Consider the following 19,770-nt stretch of genomic DNA (forward strand, 5'->3'; position numbering starts at 1 on the left):
CAACTTGCTCATCTTGTTACAAAACAAGATGCTGATGCGTGCCCACATACATATATCGTCTGCCTGTTAAAACGTCGCGCAAATAGCTTAGCAGAACCTTTCCCGGAAGGACCCACCAGTAATTAGCCCGGTTGGAGGATAATTATTGGAAAATTGTCTCAAAATGCAATGCTGAGACCGTGTGAGTAGTGATGCTCAACGGGTCTCTGTTTGGTTTCATCAGTGTCGGAAGGCAACATGTCAGAGGAGAAATTGAGCAGGCTCCTGTTTCATACAGCACGGGACACAACGAGCCATATGCATTTTAGGGGGAACAAAGCTCGCTGCCTAGCGTCAGTTCTCGTGTTGCGCGTGTTTTAATGATTTTTTGTTTGTGTTTTTCGTTGCCCGTCTGCAAACCCATCTTTTCCTGTTCTGGTTTGTTGTGTTCTGCAATGTAGCTGAGAGCAGGGCAATATTTTACTCCCAACAGATGCACTTTTGCTTGGGTCTAGAACAAGGCAATCGTGGTCAGGGAATGCAGCTCAGTAGAGACGATGCTACTGTAAGAATTTTTCTATTAAATTTGAATATTTTTTTCCAAATACAGAATATGAATTTTTTATAAAATTTAATGCAAAAGCAAAAGCTATTTTCAATCATTATTTTCAACTCCGTTAAACCCATTCGCCAATAATAGCAAACATTAGACATGCGACTCAGCCGCTCCACACTCATTCTCGTCGTCAGTTACGGTGCTTGCCAATCGAGTTTGGAAAGTGGAGCACAATCTTATCGCTTTCTTTAGACAGAGATGCACAAAACCACCTACAACATCTCGGACACATCCTCCGATCCTCATACCCACACGCGCCTTCCCGCATGCACACACGGTAGTACATAGGCAAAAAGCCGTTGCATCGTCTGAAGATGCTCTGCTCCATAATTAATGAGCGAATAGTTGCCCATTTGTATGTAAATAATCTATAAATATGATAAATTATAGATCCCAACCGATGGCATCGACGACTCGACCACAATCGAAGAAACCGAATAGGCCTGACGGCATCGATCCACCACCATGACAAGGTAAAATCTGACTTACGGTCAGATTGGTCGGACAGATATCGGGCGGTGGTATTGCAGCAGCCAAAACAATACATAATATTGTACTCCAAAATCGCATTACTGCAACTAGCCTCTCTGCCATGTGGTGCAACGGTTCCATATGTTCTTCGGCCAAGAACTTCGATCAATCGGGACGGGGCAATACACAACTTTAAGAATGACTTAACATTTACCAAAAAACAAGACTGCATGGTGTTAGATTTCGGTAGCCGAGATTATTTTTAGTCTTTGGATCAATTCCTTATACATTCAATCCTGCCTTCTCACACCTTCCGCAAACGCAATGTCGCCGGGCACGAAACGGATGAATCCGGGCCGACGACGAGACGTCCAACAACACTTCGAGGTGGGTTCCAAGGCGAAAAGGGGGATGAACGATTTTGATGTCACGTAATAGCACGAAACGGGATTTAACGTCTTGTTGAAGCAATTAACGGGGGCCAGCCGAAAAGCAAAGGTCGCCCGCGACGATTGCCACTGGGTACACGTCCGTGTGTGTGTGTGTGTAAAGAAGGCTGGCGAGCGGTTTGGTTTGGTGGGTCCCATAATTTTAATTAGTCGTATCGTTTGGAAGATCACTTTTGGTGGTCCACTGTCGGCCATTCGGTGGGTTGGGGTCGCGTAGTAATTCGCACCAAAGCGAACCCGGCCACAGGACGTGCGCTTCCCGGGGTTGGGCAACAACGCGTGGAGATGGAAAGTGGGTGCCCGTAAAAGTGGTGAACTAAAGTGGAGCGCAGGCCTCTGCACAGATGATTGACTTTCGAAAGCTGCGCAAACTGGGAGATCTCTTTATTTGCGATCAGCGACACTGCTTTGTAGCTCTTTACAATCTCTTTTAAGTGTTGGGTTTTCAGGAAAATTTGCGCTAGAAATAAAATGAATTAGCTTGTCTAATTGTTGCTTGAACAATTCAATTCCACCGTTTATCTTAGCATCAGTGGACATAGCTGCGTGGGTAAGTTAGGCATGGTGTAACACGTGCTAGTTAAGATTGCTGACTTTGTTAAACGTTTTATAAAGCAGCGGGACCAAAATTATACTTGTTTTAGTGTGTAGAGTTTTGTGATGCTCTTTTTATGATCCAAGCCATAATTAACCTTTACCCGGCGCGTACCCAAATCACAGATGCGCTCAATATCGAGCTTGACAACGAAAGATTGAGATCGAAAACAGGCAATCATTCTCTTTCACTGCGCGCCGAAGTATCGCTTGTCTGGAACAGACCCACAGGGCGGTGTTTTCACTCAATTTACTGAACCCATAAATACTACCGGCTTGATTGAGATGCAAGCCAAGTGTTATTTTTACTCGTATGCACAATTTTATAATGCTGTCGTGAGGGACATTAACGCAGACGAGCAGCCGCACTGCACTGGCACGGTTCAAAAGGATCTTCAATTGCAAATCTGCAAACAGGATGACAAATTTTTATTAATAGCGTCTACATGGCAGCTAATGTTCATGGTGCAAGTGATGGGATGTGGGCTCAAAATAAAGTATGCAAGTCTGCTGCACTTGCTGTGCACGATCATGTAGATCAACTTCGGCGAGCTCTTTATAGTGTGGATATGGAACTGTAGTGCAGGCACATGAAACGAGCTAGAATTATTAATTTCTATCGAAACGCTTTAGACGAAACCAATTTATCTTCACGTGTGGGATTGGAACTGTTGAAATGTACCAGTGTAACATGGTGTAAATTGTACACGTGATCGCCGTACTCGGACGCTGTGCGTTGAGTGTGATTAATCGCTTTTTACTATGTTCACTTTATTGTATTCTATTTATCCCATAACTTGTAGGTTTATATGATTTATTTAGCAACTTTTTGGTAAATATTGTGTTTTGATTGTCTTTTTAGCTAAATAAAGCGAAGATAACGTTTGCTAAACGAAATCCTACCCGTAATACCCGCTGGACGTAAATCGACGTACCGCTGTACAAACATTCGCTCACAGCAAACGACCGCTGTAAACTCACTCTCCCTCCAGCCGCGGCGAATTCAGTCACATTGGGCGAAAAGTCGTACGAGCGAAACGCTTCTGTCAAAATCATTTGTTTACGTTTGCACCGATGCGGAGCTACATTCGCGATAAAATCGACCTAAAAACGGCAGAAAATTAAGAACTTTTGTGTTAAAAAACTAAACCCGCTCGTGCACTATACTCTAAGCTTCAGTGTTTGTGTGAAAATAGTGTTAGCAAGTGCTTTAACCTCAAAAAACGGCTCCGTACCGTGCGGAACCAGTCTAGTTGTTTGTTTACATTGGGGTTTGTTGTGCTGCGCGTAGTGAACATTGTTTTAATAACTTTTGTAAGCGATGGAACACGAACCGAAAGAACTTTCCTTGGAGGAAATAAGAAAGTTCATGGTGCTGAACAATTATAAGGTTACCAACTATATGTTGGTGAAGCATTTTCGCAGCCTCATTACCAACAAAGACACACAAGGTACGTGTGCAGCACGGGTACAAACCACTTGTTGATTCATCGGCTATTGTTGAGCGAAAGCGAGCTTGATTAACTGTCGCGGATTGTGGCGTGCGCTCATTCCCTTTTGTCTCTTATCGTCTCTACAGGTGAAGCCCGGCGGCGGTTCAAGGAATATGTGAGCAAAATAGCATCGGTAAAGCACGAGGGCAATGAAATGTATCTTGTTCTACGGCGCAAGTATTACAACGGCATACCGCTGGAAGATTCGGTCCCCGAATCGCAACCGATGAGTCCGGCTTCGCGATCGTACGGGTTGCTTCCATCGGACGGTGAAGCTTCACCGATGCGTCAACCTCCGCCGTACCGCCCGCCTCCGGTAGTGTCTCCGGACACGGTTTCCTATCACGGTAGTCCCCGTGGCAGTATCGCTTTGAATCGGCGCAACAGCTCCGATTACGTTCGCAGTGGTTCGGAAATAAGCTTCGGCAGTGAGTTTGCCAGTCTTGACGGCAGGAAAGTGAATCCTTTGCTAGTGCGCAGTAATAGCAACGACACACGTCAACCTCCACCACCCGTGGAGCCGGTCGTTCGAAAGCTAAGTGTGGACATGTTAACGTACGATGAGGCGGCACCTCCAGCGATTCCTCCAAGAAAGAGGGTTAGCGAGTCTGGCGGAGGCATTGCATCGAATTCACGCCAAAGTTCGGTTGACGAAAAATCGACCAGTTCCGTGGGTGAGTGTCCGAGTGAAAATAAGGAAAATGTTACCACGGCGGCAGTGGAAGAACGAGCCGCAGAAACATCGGAAGAGAACGCAGTTACATCGGAAGAGAACAAACTGAGCGTGAAGGAAAAGATGCTGAAGTTTAACCGATTTGCCTCGGAAGAAGAGGCCAAGATTCCGTCTCCGATCGGCAAAAAGAAACCCGATAAGGTAAGTGATGCTACTATTATTCTCATACTCATAATATTTACTTTAATCCACAACCAAATGAACGAATACACCGATTAACAAGCTGCCGCTCAAATCGATGTGCCACGCTTGGAATTTCATCACCCGATTCTACGATGCCACAAAATAAGTCATTTTACACAATTGCCTTTCTCAACGTTTTCAATCAATACGAACCAGCAGCTACGGAAACCTTATGACGAATCGAACAAAAAATCCACTCTCGCCTCGAGCCACGATCACCTCGAGCTGAACCTTACCGCACGCGAGTTCGATGGGAACCTACCACTCTTTAGGCCATAGACAAAGACGCAAATGTATGTACGAGCGTGTTAAAAATGTTAATAATGGCAACTAGCTGGTGGTAAAACAGCCAATAATAATATCAATTTTTCAAAAGCCCCAAATCTCGTCCCCCGGTGAGAAAATGGCATTTTGACGGCGTTCCTATTTCAGCAGTGACGCTGCATCTTTATTTGTAGTTCCTTTCTTCCTGTGCCCACGGTTTGTGGTGTTCCCGTGCCGTGAACCTGAAGGCACGCACTGTGTGTGCGTGTGACCCTTTTCGTCACCTTCGGCCAAGGCGCTGCCAGGTTGACTACTTTGCGCAGCCTGAAGGCTGATGATGTACAACCAAAAAAAAAAACTACAAGAGGCTCTAGAAAAGAAATAAAAGAGAACCAACGACAAAAAAAAAAAACACTTCATCTAGAAGAAAACAAATAAGCTTACGAAGCTGTCAAAACTTTAAATTATTACTAGTGTTGTGGTCGCTTCCAAAACCGATCCAACCGTTGCTGCCTTCCCGACCTGCTGTCACGATTCTGTCCCCTCGAGGACCAGTTTATCCCGATTCCCCCCCGGCTACCCTATCGTCTTCGCTAGCGATTGTTTGGCCATCCGAGCGCACGATTAATTTCTATTTAATTGAATACGATTTATTGATTTTCAATTATGCTGCTCGGAATAGCGGGGCGAGGCATCCATTTAGCGAAACCGTGGCCGAAGCAGATAGCATCCGTATATACCTACCTCATCGACGCAGCGTCGACCTCCCAACGGGAAGCTGCGTTGTGTCATTTGCCTATTCGTCTCGTATCTACCAAAAAATTGAGCCGCAGATACCTGTGCTGGCCTGGCTTATCCGGTGGAAATGATCGATCCACTTACGTTAGCTGGCAATATGGCATGCCTTCGCGCTCTCTCTCTCTCTCTCTCTCTCCCTCTCTTTCACACTCCCGCCATTTGGCCTGTGCTGTATGTAATTAATAACTATGGAAGAGTTTAATTATTTGATAAAATCGTTCTGCTCGATCGCCGCTGCTCTTGCCGGTCCGATCTTGCGGTGCGGGAATTCATCACCGTGTGTAGCTTAACTATCCTGTTCAATCTTTCCTTATGTTATCACCTTTCGACACAGCGCACGCAGTGGTGGCAACCGCGTGAGGCCTCCGTCCTCGAAGCTAATTTATCATTCCCAGGACCACGGTGCCCTACGACTGTACGAACTATTTCACCGTGCAGGTCATGATGTTTTCGACGAATCTATGCTCCCTGCTGCAGAAAAGTCGCACAGTCATCGTACGGGCATTAAACGGTTTCACGATAGTCCACAGGATGTATTAGTTGATGTTGTTGAGCGACTCACAAATATCAGCTGGAGACAAATTATTGGGATGCTGTTTGCTGTACGCCCCATCGGATCGCATTGTGACTTCGATCGATCGATCGATCGATCGTTAGTGCTGCTGCTGTGGTCTGTTGATCTAGGCACGGCAATCCGTGCGGAACCTGCCCCGTCATCGTGTGCTTTCATTTCGGACTACTCGTCGAACATGTGTCGATCATTTAGGCGCGATAAAAGGATGGCATCAAAATGATTGTTTTACGACGCATGCATTAATCTTGACAATAGGAATCCTGTTTAACCACGCCACACCGTTGTAATGGTGGACCAATACGGTTTGCAAAATTGGTGAACTTTTTGTTAGTGACCAATATAAAGTCTCGATACGTTTATTACGTTTTGAATGATATACTTTAGTTTTTCTTTATTATTGCAACCACAGTTGATATTTAAAATTATAGTTTGCTTAGTATATGGCACTTGAACTTTGAGAGATCTTCTCTTGTCATGTCTAGCTTCCTTGACTGTTTCTTAGCAGGTGGATAGTGAAGTCAAGTAGAAAGACCGCCTCAAAACACGTAACTTACATTTATAACTTACATTTATATGTTGCATCTAGCATCTACCATTAAACCAACAAAACTTAAATGCTTAATCGCCGCCCCAAATTTCCATTGAGGTCCCGATCAAATTAGTTTCCCAATTTTAACCTGTCGGCATGTGTACCACAGCTCTGAACGCGGCCAACAAAACTAACGAGACTTGAGCAAAGGCATCAAGCAAAGTCTCAGCGATCTCAAGAAGTTTTATTCATTTCTAAGCCTCCATAGCACTTCCGGTAGCCGGAATAGAATTTGTGAATGAAAACCAGTAGTGGTGCGCCTCACTCATCGTAGCAGCAGCGAATACTTTCATTCACAAAACTGCTCCCTAGAAGCCGAAAACAATCAAAGAATCATGTGATCCTCCCGGTTCAAACTGCTTCTCCATTGATGAGTGGCGCCATTTGCCTGCGTGAGGCATCAATCCAAAAACGGCTGTAGCCACATATAAAAAGCCACCTCGTGAAGGTCTTCTAATTAGCAGCGGCTGAACAACAAATAAAATGCCCCTTTTACTGGCGATAGCCGCGCTCTGGGATCAGAAATCGTTACAGATCGTCCGGTTTCGTTGGGCGAACGAGCGCATACGAGCAAGAATGGACAGAGGCGATGCTGCTGCTGCTGCTGCTGAATGAATGCCCAATTGCATCAAGAACGAGACTTTAAACTAACTTAATTTCGGCTACTTAGGGACGGTGCGATTGAAATAAAATGTGTGGCTCGTTTGCACAGGTGAATTGAATGTGGTTGAGATGTGGAAAGAAGCTAATGACTCTCTTTTTCTCTCTCCCCGGAAATCTTTGAAATGTGCTTGTTTTATATGGTGGCTATCGTGAACTTCAAGGGAAGTGTTTTCATGATCATCATTATCATTATTATCATCCTCATCATGTGCCGCTTAGCGGAGCAAGTATTGACGTGTGCGTCCGTTTGCCGTTAGGCGTTTGGTAGATTAACTCATTTCCCTGGCAGAAGATCGTTTATGCCAATTGGTGTGTGCAGGTTGTCCGAACGTTGCAATACCACCCAACATCATCGGCGCTCGATTGCGATGGATAATTTCGATCTGCGCTTTCTTGTGGTGTCAATACGACAGTACAACGACAACGCACAGTATGTCGAACAACACGCACACATGCGGTTTTCTAGACACCAGCAGTGGCAGCCAGCCCAACGGAGCAAAACGAACGCACGGTGAGGGTGGACCCGGTGGAACGGAGGCAACCGGCAACCACCGCCGGTAATAATATTTCGTGTGGCCTTTCACCTGAAAGTTCTTCAATCTTTCGACGTAATTGCATGTCCAGTCTCAATTATGTCAATTACAAATGATTTCGAATTTACATGAACTAATTGCGATTGTAAACACGGTGCAAAACAAATGCTTCCTCGACGAGATGTGCATAGGGATGGGCGAGGCGAGGGCCAATGCGGGTAGGCAGAGGACCTTTTCCGCAACGCGTAAATGTGTGCCAGCGCCCAGATTCCTTCTTGACAGTGTTGTTGCAGCTGCCATATGGGAGGTATTCGCTTGTACGCTTGGAGTTTGCTTAAAGGCACGTGAACTTGTCTCTCGTCCCGGGTGCGCTCATCACCCCACGTCGGCAAGGATGTTTTGGTTTAGGTTTTGCCCTTCATTTTTTTTTATTATTCCTGTGACCTCTTAAGCAGTCCTGCTGTAGGTGCATGCTCCCAGAAGTGTCAATGGATGTTTGCTACAAATAAGAGCCTGCCTGTTTGTTCTGCCATGACGAGCTGCCTGCTGAAGTTGCAAAACCATGGCAGCAGTAATCATGTTCGTCATACAAATAGTTTGTGTTTAAAACTCTGAACTTTACACAACTTTAAACATAACCGGCGGCGCTCAAAATGTATTGACGCGTTCCTTGAAAAACGAATTGGCGCGCATAAATTGAGAGAATTGCAAAGCCTATGTGACCAGCCTATGGCGTCAGTCAGAAAGGCAGGAATTGGTGGAGTAAAGCCGATCGGTGTGGAATCTCGGCCATGATCTGTGCAGCGAGACAGGCTCGAAAAGGCACATAAGATGTGTGTGTGTGTGTGTGTGTGTCTGCAGTTCGTTTCTTGGGTCTTCCTTTCACGACTCATTTTTAGTGATTTAGCCCAGGGGGAAGTCTTTTCGCTCATCGGTTTAATGATGTGGTCGTTATTGCGCGTTTAATTTCGTATTCGAAATACTGAATTCATTAGCTGATGATTTTAATGATAGGCATTATAGGAAACGTATTAAAAACGTTTGCCACTAAAGTTTTACAGTAATTTTTGGAGGAAAGATGCCTCACCGCAGTGAAGTAGCAGTGAGACGAAATGTTTCAATCGGACATTTTGCAGAAATCGTTGGCAACAGATGTGTTACGCAGAACCATTACGCGATGTTTTGCAGTGTATAACTTCCTAAACAGAAGTTCCACGTGACTTTAAAATTTTGTATTAAAGTTGGCAAACTTTCAGGTAACGTACCTCCAATCGTGAAATGTAAAACAGGGCACAAATGCCATAAAAATGATTTGGCAAGTTTGGTGATTCTTAAAGCCAAACTTTTTTTATGCTTTCTTTCTTCGAGAAAGCAGAAAGTGAAAATGAACTCTTGCTGCGATCATAAAATTAGGGCGAATCACAACTTTTCGTTCGGCCGATTTACGATTATAACTTTGCTTTCTTTGAGATTAATGCACAAACAACGACATCACCATTACAACCGGGAAGTCTAGGCAGCAGCGGGATACAATATCCGCCAACGTTGTTATGGCATGCTACGGTTGGTCCGTAGAGCAAATGGGGGCCCATACACACATTTAAATGGGCTAACCTGCCGAATTGAAACCATTTAATGACACGCCGGGAAAAGCGTACAAGTCTCGCAACAATGGCGACAAACCGGCAAACAGCAAACATCTCCACGATGGAGTGGATCAAGCAGATTCTCTTAACGTCTATACTCAGCCAAGGGTTTTGAAGCAGTGACACGTCCTGTGCCTAACGCCGTCAGCTTGGTTGTCACACAACAGCTGGGAACTGTCAGTGGGAAAGGAAAACGCAAGGCTCGTATGGTAATTCTTTGTTGTTTGGGTTGTATTTAAATTTAAATAAAATGAATTCATCACGGACTGCAGGTGCGGAGCTGCCGTGGGTTGAGTTTCGCTGTAAGGACAGGCGAAAACCATTCCGTTGCGATGTCCGCGATGGGAGCGTTTAAGATGAGATGGAAACGTACGTCGTCCGTGAACTACAAATCTACAAAGCTAGCAGAGAAGTGTCCATGTCACCGTGCGCGGTCCATTATTAGAGGGATTGTTTCCGAGACAGGCCGTAGCGCAGCGGCAAATCCGCGGTATCTAGTTAGCAAGGAGCTTGCCCGGCCCGGGGACGCGCCGGGACACACTGGTCGATGGTCATGGATCGGTAGGTGGTCGATTCATTATAGGAGGCAGCATGGCCGTGGGGAGACCATGGTTAATTGCTATTGTATATTGTCGCGTTGTTTCATCGTAAAGAAAATGTTAGCATGTCACACGAAATCGGGAAAATTCAGAACAGCTGTGATTTCCACGGCCGTCCACCGATCGTGCGCTACACGCGCTGTTGTTGTGTCCGAAGCGTTGAGCGAACCGATACGCTTGGATCGCTGTCAACTCCGCTTGTGCACTCCTGCTGCTGCTGCTGCTGCTGCTGCGGGTTGATGGGTGATGAATTCGTTTTATTTTTAGCAGTCAACACCGTCATCATCACAGCAGCAGCAGCAGCTTAGTGTGGATCGGTTCCATTCCGGGCGTTGAAGTATCGTGTCTTATGAATTATAGCCTCATTTTCAACATTCTCGCTGCACGGTGATGTCGTCGTGGGTGCGCGCTTCATCGCTTCTTGAGTAAACAACAATTGACACGAGTCTGTCAATAGTTTGAGGAAATTATGTCATTTGTTACAGTCCTGTTCGACGACGCCCAAGGGGGAAGGTCCGGCGCGCTGCTGGGCAGATCGTAACGGATCGTGTAGCGACGAGTTTTTCCCCAGGATTCAATCGGCCGCTAGACCGGATAATGGCAGCGAGACACTTAGGTCGCTGCTTGATCCGTGACATGTTCGCGTCCGGGTGCCGTGAAGGATCCGTGACACATGACTCGGCGGGATCAAGCTGGCCCACCCAAGCAAGCGGTGGCCATTTAAGGTCCCGGGGTGTCCCATGGTCTCATTTTCTGGGTTTTTAATGAAAAATTATCCACTTTAGATTTGTACGCCAGCCGACGTCGACGCAGCTTCTGCCTGTCAGGGAAGACGATCCATGTTGAGGATCTATTTAAAAACTACAAATATTTGTCTTGCGTGTGCGTTACAATATCCATCAAATATCATCGTAAAGGCATGTGCGAGTGCGAGCGGCCATTAGGGCGAGCCATTTTGCTATTGTAGTTGTTTTAAAATAAACACTTGTGATCGAATTGAAGTTATCAACGCAACTTCATTCGGTGAGCGTGTAGAACTTAAAAATGAAAAATATTTTAAGACATTATAGGGGTTTTGTGGCAATGTGATTATTCACGTCCCAGCGCACATTGAACATGAAGTGTGGTTAAGATAACAAGTTGGCACATACAATTACGTCTGCAGCTTTAAATTTCTGCTTATTAGGATGGCAAAAACTAACTCCTAATCGTATGAAAAAGTTGGCAAGTGTAGTACGTACGGTATTTAACAGAACAAATCAGTACGTCGCAAAACCCGGAAACCGATGCTTAAAGCCCTACACGTTCCTTGGGCAGATCCTGGCTCTATTTGTTTCTCACCGGCTACCGTTAACTCCCGGTAGCGTTTCCGGACTCCGCAGGGAAACAATAGCACGCCACACACACACACACACAAATCGGCTTACTATCTGATGTTTTCGTTATGAACGACGATTATAAAATGTTGCACGAACAAACCCTGTTCAGGATGCAGGTTTCTACCAACTACACGACACTTGACAAACGGAATCCTCCTTTTCCAAAATAAACTACCTCCGGTTGCGTTTCAACACACCGGTCGCAAAACAGGGTTATTTTAGGACATCCTTGCAACAGTGACAATATTAACGCTCCTCGGCATGCAGTGCGGTGTGTCCCTTGATTCTCCTCCACCGTTTGCTAGCTAGACTAAAGCTTCTGGCCGTACCGACTAGATATGGCTGAAGCGAAAGAAACGATCCTACACGATCTCTCTCTCTCTCTCTCGCTGTTGGCCTGGTTTATGTGTGCATGGGAGTATGTTTGCAGCAAATAAGTTTAATACCGTCAACTATATATGCAAATTGCATCGGGCACATACAGCTAGCTCAACCAGGGCTCGAAGCAAGGTAGGTGTTCTGTTGAAGCCACAGGAGATGTGAGGGAGTGAGTTTTTGCCCAGAGTACACGCTACTAGTGTGTGGACTAGAGTTGCGTGGAAAAACTAGCTCTAAGTAGCGTAATGGGAGGACAAGGCTCTTTTGGGAATGGGAAAACCGACGAACGTTTTCTCGTGGTAAGCTGACAAAGGAGAGTTGTACAACTTTAGACCCTTCCCCCGGCGTCTATTGTACGGAGCCGTGTGGCAGGCAAGGGAGCGAATCGGGTCTAGAACAAGGAAAGGGCGACTGTGTGGTAGGGACGGTGGCAAAAACACAGCTCCTATTCACGTTTGTGCCCGCTGGCTGGCTGGCGTGTGTACCGCTTGTGCCTGGAGACATTGAAACCGGAAACAAGCCAAAAGTGGCACGGACCACCATCTCCGGAAAAAGCGGTTGAAATAACTGAACCCTGTGGCCCTACATGATGATGATTCGAATCAAGCGAACCGGCCCGGATTGAACCCCCAAATTCACGCACGCACTTGCCCTGTAGGCGGCAAACGGAGCGAAAAGTCCTTGTGGATAAACTATTGTGCCACAGGTTCAAGTAGCGACTGCCGTGTGTAGCGGCGGCAACCCACCAACACGTTCCGAGGCGCGTGGCAGCTGGGCGAGGGATGAGTAGCGGTAGAGAGATCGAGAAGTCGAGCTCTGCTGTTAACGCTGTTCTTCTGAAGAGAATATCCGCACATCGTGGCACCGAATGATGCACTCCGCACGCTCGGGATGCACTTAATTGTGCTGTTTATTATCATTATGATTTTAAATAAAATGCAAAACAGCCAGCGGGCATGGTTGTAGTGCTTGCTGAAGTTGGGCTGCTGCTTTTTTTTTCGGATACGCCGCATGTTCCGAAAGCCACTTGAGAGTTTCGGCGCTTCTTCCGTCGCTAGCAGTCAACCGGAAAACAAGGATATTTTTGGTAGTATTTTGCTACCCTCTCTCCCTCTCTCTTTCTCTATCTCTCTCTAGCGAAGAGTCGTGCTCCAAGAGTGCTCGAGTGGTTGATAATGAGTTTACCATTTGCATTACCGGTGATAGGAAATAATAAACAGCAAGGGGATGAGCTTTTTCCCATCCTTGACGGTGTGCGGACGAGCGTTGAAATAAATTAATTGATAGCGGGCACAATTTGGCACACTTATCGCCAGTGGGTATAATGTCCTGTTCTGGATAAAACGGTTCCGGAAGCGGTCACTTGAGAATTCTGGCCGGGTGCATGCTGCACCCGGTAGTGGACGGTTCGTTCAAGTGCTCAGGACCTTATGCCTTCAATTAGCGGATGTGAGATCGTACGTTGTGCTTTCGACAATAAATGCCCTAAACGATATCAATTTACAAGGGTGTACTTTTGCGGGGTTTGTGTGTGCTATGTGGCCAAGTAAATAGAATTTTCTGTTACTTTTAGCTCTTTCGGGATTTAAAAATGATTATTTATTAAGAAAATGAAGACCTACTGGTTAATGCTTGCTCTTCACAGTATTACTAAGTAGCTGCTGATGCAACGGATAGATGCAGAGGTTGATTAATGCAGAGCATAAAAATAAAAACTAATATCCGGTAATAAATGGGTTATCTGCAATTGAAATCAGAACGCCTGATGCGTACGAAAATGATTGATAATAGAAATTATGCTAAATGCAAGTGAGGGCATCATTGAGTGACTGACTTTCGCAGTATTGGGGCTACTTCGAGGTCTTTGATCGCGATCTTTCATTAGTAAACAGCGCCCGTTTGCTAGATAGACTCGCTAGTTTCTGCACAGCGGATGGTGTTGGTTTATATCTTAGTTTGTTTTGTTTTTTTTTTTTTTAAGTCCATGTTTCCGAGTGGCTATCATTATTGTGCAGAAATGTTTAGCGGTTAATTAACCACAATCAGTTAAAGATCATTTAACTCATCCTCCGGCGGCGGGCTGGTTTCATGGATTGTTAAGCTTTTACGAGTGTACGTCGGTGTGCGTGTTTGCCCTTGTAATTGTAGTGCCGTAGTGTAAATCTGGTGTCAAGCAGGCCGGACACCGGCGTTGGTCCGGGAATCGTCAAATCGAGACACCATTCCAGCTTCACGGAAGCGAACCAGCACCGCTGAAAGCGTGGACTCGTTTACTCGCCGTCCAGGGGGACGGGGTTTTTGGGCTATTTGAAGCAAACCGATGCACAGTTGCGACGTAAAGGCCCCCAGGGGGGGGGGGGGGGGGGGGGGTTAGGCAGCAGCGCAACGATGGTCTGCACCTGGACCAACGCAAGAAGCGCACCGATGCTAACTGCAGTTAATTTATATTCCGCGAAAATTAATTTTCGTTTCCACGCGGACGCCATAATTTAAATGCAATGTGTGTAATTAGTAGGGCATGTTTTTATTCACGCATGTTGGGTAAAATTTACATTTTTTGCACATGTAGGATAATTTATAGATGCTGGCTGAGTGCGCGTACGACAGGGAATGCCATCCGTGTCTCCACACTCTCGCAGACGTTTTGATGCGCGAGCCTAGAGACAAGGAGGCGGATCCTAGGCATGCGAATTTGGGTTCGGATGGTAATACTGGAATGGAGAGGATTTGATAGAATCTTATCGAAGCGTCTAAAGGATACTGTAATTAAGCTGGACGAAACACGGTTGTGGATGATCCATTCGAGCTGCCAGTATGCTAACAAATATGTTACAAACTCTACAGAAATCTAAAGTTTCTATCAATTCGATTCGGCGTCATGAGTGATGCTACAGACAATTAACGAGTTTCCTTTGAATTTGCATAGATTATGTAAATTTTGGACGGTGAGGTCCACATGGAAGGGATGTGTATTAAATTTAACAGATAGTGTAACGTACGCCCGTGCCCCGTACCGGTGGGTGCAACTCTGCTCCGTACTCAATATTCGATGTATGCAAATTAACCCTCTTTGACTTAATCAACGCACTTCTTCGTGTGGATTGAAAGCCCCATACTGTACGGGAAATGCAACGCCACCGACGCTTGCTGATGCGTTGTGTGGTGGCCACTTCCACTGCGACGGGGGTTCGAACGCTATAAAGCAACAAAAGAAACTAGCCAAATAAACATACGACAAACAAAACACGGTAACGGCATGGGATGCCTACCCTGATTGGTAGCCGATTCGCGCGCACACCCAGGATAGATGACCCGTTTTCCGGAAGCCTACGAGAAGATGCTCGCCCGCTCCGAATGGGCGATGGGCAACGGAGGTTGATTATCCGAGCCGAAATATATTCATCCTACCTTGTCCCAGGAGGTCGGTCCGTATATCAGCAGCCCGAGTGCTGGTAAAAGGGGAAATGTACCTTGCCGTGCTGTGTTCAGTGTTACGGATGATGCTGTTGTTGAAATTTCCAGGCAAAGGGTTGCCCCAAGTTTAGAATAATACAACAGTACACGGACACACACACACACACACGCGCGTATGGCAAAGCGTACGTTGCTGATGCACGCACAAGAAGACTGTGGAGGTTGTTTCACCTTTACCCAAAAAAACATGCAACATTTTGATGAAATATTTGCTAACACACAGCGACCAAAGGTGGAAGAAAGTGAAGCTCTCTGCAAACCAGGTCCATCACAGATTACATCCCTCGTGGCAGTACTGTCTTTCGATGCGTGCGCTGGCATAGAAGGTACGCAAGTATGGAAGCCATTTGCAAAGAAGGGTTACCGAATGTTTGCTAGAGTAAGAGTAAGTTGCAATAACGTTTGTTCTATTCTAGACGTTCTAGTACGTGCGTGGGAAGGATCTTTTAATAATTTTAGAACATTTGTACTAAAAATGAACCTGGTTTTGGGAGATCCATTCCTTTCCAAAACTCTCCTGTCATTGTTGAATCACCTCAAGTATGGTGTCCGTTGGCTTGGTGAACTGTAAAAATCAGAACCAAAACAAAAATTTTCATATTCTACCAAATGTTGGCTTCTTTTCATCGCTAGTTTGAACAGCCAACGAGTACAGCGTACCTCGAAAAGCACTCAGTGTATGTGTGTGCCGTGCTCGAATGCTGCAAGGTAATGGCGGGTTGAATGCCAACGGTAAGGAGAGGACGCTGGCAGCGGAACTGTAGTCATTCACCCGAACATGCTCTTCATTAGTCCCCGCGGTCATATTGCCAGCACGGGGTTCGATGAAGAACGGTCTCTACCATGACAGTAGTGGCGTCGACGATGGCAGTAATCTCTCCGTAGCGCAAAAGGCGACAGCAGGAACGGAGCCCGGGTGCTGCGCCTGTCATGAAAAGGAATTACATTGTGGATACCTTTGTCTAATGAACTGGCGTACAATTTCCACACCTTCACCTCGGCAACATTCGGCAACATTCATCTTGATACGGTACGCAGCGCAGGATCGTCATCCTGAAGGTGGAGATACACCTAGGTCGGCCCACTGCTTGCTGCTGATGATGAAAATCGTTGCGCATGCCATATAGACACGCCGTACGACAGCGTACATCAAACGATGGGACGGTGATGACGAATCCGTCAGGTGTACTCCGCCGGAAAGAACTCCGCAAGACGACGCACCGTCCATGCCCGCTCTCTTCAGGTTGGGCTGTGTTTTTGCGGGATGAAAATGTGCGGGATAGTGGCGTCCTGCCATTGCCGAAAACTTTTACTATGATTGTAATGAACGATATTCGGAAGCTTTGCAGCGTACATCGTTGTATCGCTTTGAAAGTTAAACACTATCGGGGTACGGTGAACATGGTCCCATCAATAGGTACAATTTTTCGATGTTCATCCGATGGACGGTAGGATGGATGGATGGGGCAATGGTTATTTTTCCGTGACGATAGGTCCTGTTCGTTTTGTGTACCGTTTTGTAAAAGATACACGTTGTGTCAGATGGAACTACGCTTGGAAAAGCAACAAACATATTATAAAGTTAGACGTCTGCATTTGAGCATCGAATTGGAATAGCAATTTGGACGATGTTAACAGGAATAACCCATTCCGGCGTTGATTAGCATAAATGAAGAGAATTAAAAAGTAAAACAAAAGAATAAAATACACAATACCAACAGCTATTGAAACTCATCACAATACGAACGATTTCCAACGCAACGCAAATTTGATGTACAACATTATATTTCGTTATTGTAAATCATTTCCAAAGCTCAGCAAACAACAAACCCTGCTGATTCTAAACATTGCACGAAGGACGATTTAATGTTTAAACCCGAGCGAATAATAAACCAAAGGTGCACCAGCAAACAAACAATCGCACACTGGCCAATATCTTAATGGCTTTACATGTGCTACAATCAGAACATCCAACGATGATGGCGCCGTTGACGACTGGTGGTGACGGGTGATAATTTGAAGCCGTGTGCTGGTTTTTGCCTTAGCCCGGGAATATGCACCACGCTTCTCCAGTTTGTAGAGCGAGCTAATAATATTCAACTTTTTATGGTTATTGCTGCCATTTCGTGTAAACGCACGGACGCGAAACAAAAATAAAATAAAAACCAAAGAAACCAAAATAAAAAAACGTCCTTCCCTAGCCGAGAGCGTGTTTCAACCTGAACCTCCTGCAATTGATTTACAATTTGTCGACGTATGCAAATGAAATGATACTCTTGCGAGCAGCCAAGAGTTGTGAACAGCGTTACCTTTGCGGTGGAGATGCGGTGGTGAGGAGTGTTTCGTTTCATTTTGGTTTTAGTTTTGGTTTTGCTGAACTTATCTCAACAGTTTTGTTCACAATGGTGTTGTATTAATTTCCCCGCAGCAAATCTGTTGCGCAAAGTTTTGAGTTTGATTTATGTATGATACTTTCCAACCTGTCAAGAATATCCTCGCCTATACAACAAGTCCTGCGATGTACTGATATTTTGCTTTTACTTTAATTTCAGAACGCGGAAGAAACGATCAATGCCGATAATCTGGTAAGTACTACCAGAGCAACGAGAAATGAAACAACTCGAGAACGTGCAGTACATGATCTAATTATGATTCACGCTCCCCGCTGTTTCCCGTACAGATGCAGCTTCCAAATGCGAAAGAATGGTTAATAGCGGCAGCGAAATCGGACTATCAGTTGTTGGCCAAATTGTCTACCGAACATCCCACTTTGGTGAAGCTCCAGGTAAGTGCACCCGTAACATACGCGATCACAGGGGGGGTAATAAAATACGTACGCCCGGTCGCCAGCTCGCTCTGTTGCGTTGTTTAGGTCTATACCAATCAATTTCAATTGCCCATTACCTGTGACATAAAAGAACGGGAGCATGGAACGGGGTGTCATGGTGTCATTCGCGATACGCATGATTCAATGCGATGGATACGGGACTGGCGATAAAATGGATAGTGCCGTACCGTAGTTGCGTAAATGATTCAGCGAACCGTATTCAATTAATTTTGTCACAAGCATTTTAATTTATCGAATGGAAATGATATAGTAGGTTTGTTAATGAAGCAATTAGCAACCAAATAAAAGCGTTAATTGTTTTAGGGTCTCACGGATGATACTGGCGTGGCGTGGCAGTTCTGTGTGAGGCTTTACATGTTATGGATTAAAAAATAGTTTCTGTAGCAGTTATTATATGTCCATATTGAAAAATTCAATCTCTATATTAATCATGCAGAATTTAAATCAAGCTCAATGAATGTACGCACAAAAACCGTTCCTGCGTTTTCATATTGCTAAGTACGCCTCATCAATCCATTTGTTGGCGGTTCGTAAAAATCATTCACAGGGCTGTGGCAAATCGACGAGCCACTTTTTCGCTTGCATCCTTTTCCCATAAATGCCACCGCTGCAACATTGACATTGGCTGAGTTCTTACGGCTTGATCAATTGCTTTTGACGTGCAGCGATCACACCGTTGACAGGACAATGGAAAATAAATCGGAATGGGATATATTCATTCACATCACACGTAATTCAAAGTGTTCTTTCAACCGCACGGCAGTTTATTACTTTTACGACTATTACCATGCATAATATCTCAAAACGGCAATACGTTTTTCCTTCTATCGGTTATGTATCTGACATTGTTTTCGGATTGTTCACATCGAAACGAATTTAATGTTTTGTCTATTTGATGTGTTTTAAAATTGTTGTACTCTTAAAACACAGAATAATATACCGTAATAGCACCTAATTAAGAACACCCCGACACACAACCCACAACAGTGTGCAAGAGCGTTCAAAGTACTCCTTAAGGAATAGCATTTGACGAACATGCTTGACGTTAACTCTTTTTCTCACCGAACAAAAAAAACCACACATCGTCAATGTCACACAAATTGGGCCGTAAATATATCTCCCGTCGCGTTTCGACCCGATCCGACCCCGAAACGTAAAAACAAAATCATGTGAAATTCATTCCGGCTTTCCTTTCGATTGGTTTGTCAGTCAAAACAAGCGCAGACAAGCTGACGAGAGAAATGGTTAACAGCTCCCCGGGACTGTTTAGCGTAAGGCCAGAACGAAAATGATTCCCATACCCGCGTATCCGTATCGTAAATTAACCGTGCGTGTCTCACGTCTCCGCGACAGTAGCGGGTTCTGTGGCTCATTTCTCGGTCGTTATGTGTGTGAGCCGTGCTTCCGAGCGCGCCCTCAATATGGACCGCCAAAGCAGTGCGCTATCGGTGTTGAGTGACGTTTGTAACGATAGTCCCGTGAAATAATGCGACCGCCCCACACGCAC

The 19,770-nt window shown here is 45.4% G+C and overlaps 1 protein-coding gene across 3 annotated transcripts in view; it reads left to right on the forward strand.

Annotated features, from left to right (window-relative positions):
• The first annotated feature begins 3,149 nt into the window (after positions 1–3,149).
• The window catches only part of LOC118509679 (ankyrin repeat domain-containing protein SOWAHB), a 97,416-nt gene continuing 80,795 nt past the window's right edge, over positions 3,150–19,770 (forward strand). For 2 of the 3 annotated variants that reach the window (XR_004905917.1, XM_036050717.1), the window contains exons 1-4: positions 3,151–3,560; positions 3,689–4,476; positions 17,968–18,000; positions 18,096–18,200. Coding sequence is in view for 2 of the 3 variants with exons in the window: in XM_036050717.1 (XP_035906610.1) it covers positions 3,431–3,560; positions 3,689–4,476; positions 17,968–18,000; positions 18,096–18,200 (1,056 nt within the window). In the remaining variant the exon portion in view is untranslated. Of the gene's footprint in view, positions 3,561–3,688; positions 4,477–17,967; positions 18,001–18,095; positions 18,201–19,770 lie in introns of all 3 variants that reach the window. The other variant, XM_036050718.1, reaches the window with a different exon arrangement.

This window comes from Anopheles stephensi, chromosome 3 (assembly GCF_013141755.1).
Source record: "Anopheles stephensi strain Indian chromosome 3, UCI_ANSTEP_V1.0, whole genome shotgun sequence".
Lineage (NCBI taxonomy): Eukaryota > Metazoa > Arthropoda > Insecta > Diptera > Culicidae > Anopheles > Anopheles stephensi.